Here is a 4,375-nt window from a genome sequence, read left to right as displayed (position 1 = left end):
GTGGGTTTGGCCATTTGCTGCTAAAGGGGGGCTCGGGAGAGCGCCGTGCTCAGGGGAGGGGGACAAGGCTCCGGGTTGGACGGTTCTGCTCGCGTTTTGGGGTTTGGTTGGTTGGTTGGTTGGTTGGTTGGTTGCATTCCCCTCTCCGGGGTTTCCATGAATGTGCTGGGGAGGACCCCGAGGTGGGTGGTGGGGATGAACCCGGGGGTGTTGCTGCCCTCCTGACGCTCTCCCCTGTGTCCAGCAGGATGGTGTCCATCGCTCTGGAGGTGACCTGCAGCTTCCTCACCTGGCTGTGCCTGTACCTCTGCCTCTGCCGCTGGAACAAGCAGCGCTCCTGCGAGTGGAGCTGCCGCCTGGTCACCCTCCTGCACGGGCTCGTTGTCACCTCCCTCTCGGGTTACACCGCCCTCCTGGCCGGCCCCTGGCCTCTGACCCACGCAGGTGTGTTTGGAGCCTCACCCACGTCCTTGTCATGCCCTGTGCTCACCTGTGCTTCTGTCATAGGTGGAAGAAGGGCTTTTGCCCTCCCTCTTTTGCTTTTGCTCTCCTCTTAGGGGTGGTTTTGGGGTGTTAGGGGGAGGATTTTGTCGAATTCCCCTGCCTTCTTCACTTCCTTCACTCCCCTTCCCCCTTCACTTCTTACTATTCATCTTTTTGTTTTTGGTTTTGGTTTTTTTTCTTTTTTTTTTCTTTTGATTTATTTGGTTTACATTAAAAGTGTTCAGCTTGGCAGCTTGAGTTTATTGCAGCATCAGATGTAGCAATGTTGAGAACAGACTAAGTGCTTTCACATCTTTAAGGGTGTAATAACTCCTGACGTTTGTCTCTGCAGCGCTTTGTTTGATGTTTTCTATCATTAAATCTCAAATAGTTCTGCTGCTGGAAGTCTGACTTTCCATCCCTGCTTTTTAAAAGGCTTGTGAGAGAAAAAGAAAAAAGCAGCAGCGTGGCAGGACGGGGTGTGAAGGGAAAGCAGGACCAGACATCCCAGCTTCCAGCCTGGCACGTGGCCCATGGGATAAGGCTGAGGAGGAAAGAGGCAACTCACAACCTGTACTGCTCCATATTGTAGAAGAACACCCTTAAAAAGGCTTATCTCACGTACATCTTTCATTTCAGGTTCCCCAAACACACCTCTCCAGACCCACGTGCTGTCCCTGACCTTGGGCTACTTCATCTTTGACCTGGGCTGGTGCCTGTATTTCCAGACAGAGGGGGGCCTGATGCTGTTCCACCACACCCTGAGCATCTGTGGCATGGCCCTGGTGCTGGGGCTGGGCAAATCTGCCACGGAGGTCAACGCTGTCGTGTTTGTCAGCGAGATCACCAACCCCCTGCTCCAGACCCGCTGGTTCCTGCGGGAGACGGGCCGGTACCGCACCTTCCTGGGAGAGCTGGTGGACTCCCTCTTCGTGCTCCTCTTCCTGGCCCTGAGGATCGTGGGGGGAGCCTGGATCATGTGTGCCATGGTGCTGTCCCCTCGGCCCAGCTGGCTCCTCAAGGCTGGGGGCCTGGCCATGTACGTGGTGTCCCTGGGGTTCCTGGTTGAAATCTGCCGCTTCGTCAGGAGGAAGATGGGGAAAAAACACCTTCCCTGGACGCGCCTGAGGAGGGGGAATGAACCTGTGAGGACGAATGGACACGTGGCTGCTCATTGATGGGTCGTGGAGGACAATCCCCTGGCCTTGGGGCCTGGCTGCTGGAGCTTATTCCTGTGAAAAGAGCTCCTAAAATGACTCTCTGGTGCTGGCTTGCTACCCCTGGAAGGAGGTGGGTCAGCACGAGGAACGTGGAAAAGCTGGGAAAAGAGGGATTTGATGGAAATCCGAGGAGCCTGTCGCTGATTCCCTGACTTCTGCAGCAGTGGTACAGCCTCAAGGAGGGTGGCAATGCTCAGTCTGCAGCCAGTAATGGCACAGTCCGTGTGCTCTGTCATCCTTTCTGAGGCACAATTATTTTACAGCGCAGAGAAAATCAAACATGGAAAATCCAACCTTCCTGCCAGTGGGGCTGGGTAGGGGTGTGACCTGGCAAAGATTTGCTGAGCCTCACTCTCTGTAATCCTGGATTTGGACAATGTGCTTTCCTAAGTACTCAATGAGAGCCTCAGAACCAGACTGAAGTGTTTTCAGGGGTGTAGGAGAGTTGTCCTTTGAGTGTGTGGAATGATGGTGTTTGAGGTGAGGCAATGTTTTACCTCCTTGTTTTTAATGATACATTTCCTTTTCTTTTTTTTTTTTTTTTTTAATACTGGCATTCAAGCAGATACTGATCTTAGAGCAGTGTGACTTCACTGGGACTGGCTCAAGCCCTTGCAAACAAGAGTCAGGAATTAGACTCGTGCCAATGAACTCCATAAGCAGGTGTTCTCCTGGCCTTGGACTGCTTAAAAAAGATAATCAGGTTTTTTGTGGGTGAGAGAGGATAGAGAAGAGCCCCCCTGGATGCTCTTTCTGTCCTGGGGTTGGATCATTTACAAGCTACTAAAGCTGAATTCATGGCTAATGAGTCAAATACGTGACTATTTTCAGGGGTGACAGTCATGACAAGACAGGTCTCAGTGTAACATCTGCTCCACACCAGCAGGCCTTGGAGCATGGACTAGTTCTCTTGTTTTCTTTACCTCTCAGAGTCGTGTTCTGACATTTTCCCCTGGGGTTTTAATGTGAATTTCCCTCTGTTTAAGGCTGCAGTTGAGATTTACTCTCCTATAAAAGCCCCTCTTGGAGCTGAGGAACAAAGGGCCTTGTGTGGCTTGCAGGCTTAGCAGGGCTGGTTGCTGCTTTCCAAGATTTTAGGGGAGGTTCTTCATGGAGCTGAAGAGCCCCTGGAACTGCCTGTGTGGGTGTTGCTGGAGTGAGGTGTCAGTCCTGCTGCAGAGGAAAGCAGTGGGAAGGAAGGGAGCTCCTCCATGCCTCTTCTCTCACTAATTTTGGTGTTTTTCAGGGCAGATATCAGCCTTGGCTGGGGGTTAGAATAAGGTGTTTGGAGAGATTAAAAAAAATTACCCGAAATAACCTCACTTTTGACAAGTCCACTGAAAGCACTGCAGCTGTGAATCCAGGCAAGTTACTGTTTAGGAAAGCAGGAGCTTTGTCCTCCAGCTGGGCTGGCTCTGGGGGCCTGAAGTATGGCCCCTGTGCTCTTCCAAAAACTCCTGTGAGTCATGAGACTTCTAATAAAATTATGTTCTCTTTTTTAAAAGAAATGGTTGCTGTAATGTTCTTTTTTCTGGGTCTTAAGGAAGCAGCTGAAGTTAAGGAAGTGTGAGGCAAACGGGCTGGAGGGAACTTAAACCACCACTGGTTTGTGCAGCTCAGGAAGGAGTGAGCTGGTGAGGAGACAAGCTCAGACTGAGCCATGTGCTCTGCAGGTCAGGCTTGAGGTGTGAGGGGCAGCTGAAGCTCAGATTTGTGACTAATGGACCCATAACCAATGAGTCAGTACTGCAGGGAACTTAAGAACGGGCCATTGAACTGAGGTGTTTGCTCCTGATGAACACAAGGTCATGGGGTAACTTAAATTCTGGGCATGGTTGCCTTTTTTTTTTTCTCTGCAGCACCAATGCCTCACTGCTGGGTTTCATCCTGGCAGTGACTATTTTGGAAGGCTTGAGTTGCAGGGTGTTTTGGCTACACTGCCTTTGGAGAAGCAGTTGAAAGTGTGAGAACACCCTTGGTGCCATGAGATGTCCCAGGTCACTGCTGAGTGGCTGTTTCCAGCTGGGAACCTGCAACTGGTGTCTGGAGAGGAGGTGAGCCTGGGCTTGGCTTCCAACAAGGAAATGCTTTCCCTTCAGCTGTGGGACAGTAGCCCAGTGCACCCACCTTGCTTGCAAGCAACCAAAACTGATGGCAGCCATCCTGGGACCTGAAGCAAAGTAAGTGCCCTCAGGTGGTCATGGACCACTTCTCATCTAAGGACAGTTTTAATTTGAAATTCTCTGATGTGATGCTAGAAAACCATTTAGCTCCACTCCTGGTATCCCATTGGATTTGTGTACTTGCATTTTAAAGAATGTGATTCTTAATAGAGGTGCCTGGCTTTTATCTGTCAAATATCCTTGAGAGATGAATGTCCTTTTGATTTTACAGTCACAAAAAGTGAGCCTTGCTCGTGGCCTGTCACTGGGTGTTTGGAGTTCCTGTGTATTCCCAGTTTATCTGTGGACAAGGAGTTTCCCAGAGCTGTAAGCTAACACACTGTGACCCTCCAGCTCTGGTTAGAACAGGTACAGAAGGCAAGAGGAAAGAATGTGCTGCTGGGGGAGGGTGGAACTGCACTAAATGGGGCAGCAGAGTGCAGACAACTGCTTGCAGAGGTGTCCTGCCCTGAGCTGTTTTGCTGAACTCTGTTCATCTGCAGGAAAAAC

The 4,375-nt window shown here is 50.8% G+C and overlaps 1 protein-coding gene across 1 annotated transcript; it reads left to right on the top strand.

Annotated features, from left to right (window-relative positions):
- The first annotated feature begins 248 nt into the window (after window positions 1–248).
- On the top strand, window positions 249–1,661 carry LOC103760400 (transmembrane protein 136). Its single transcript, XM_008926904.2, has 2 exons — window positions 249–444; window positions 1,123–1,661. The coding sequence occupies exons 1-2, from the start codon at window positions 249–251 to the stop codon at window positions 1,659–1,661; spliced, it is 735 nt and encodes a 244-aa protein (XP_008925152.2).
- Window positions 1,662–4,375: the final 2,714 nt, after the last annotated feature.

Source organism: Manacus vitellinus, unplaced genomic scaffold (genome assembly GCF_001715985.3).
Source record: "Manacus vitellinus isolate BGI_N305 unplaced genomic scaffold, ASM171598v3 scaffold_41_pilon, whole genome shotgun sequence".
Taxonomy (NCBI): Eukaryota; Metazoa; Chordata; class Aves; order Passeriformes; family Pipridae; genus Manacus; species Manacus vitellinus.
This window is presented reverse-complemented; position numbering and strand designations above follow the sequence as displayed.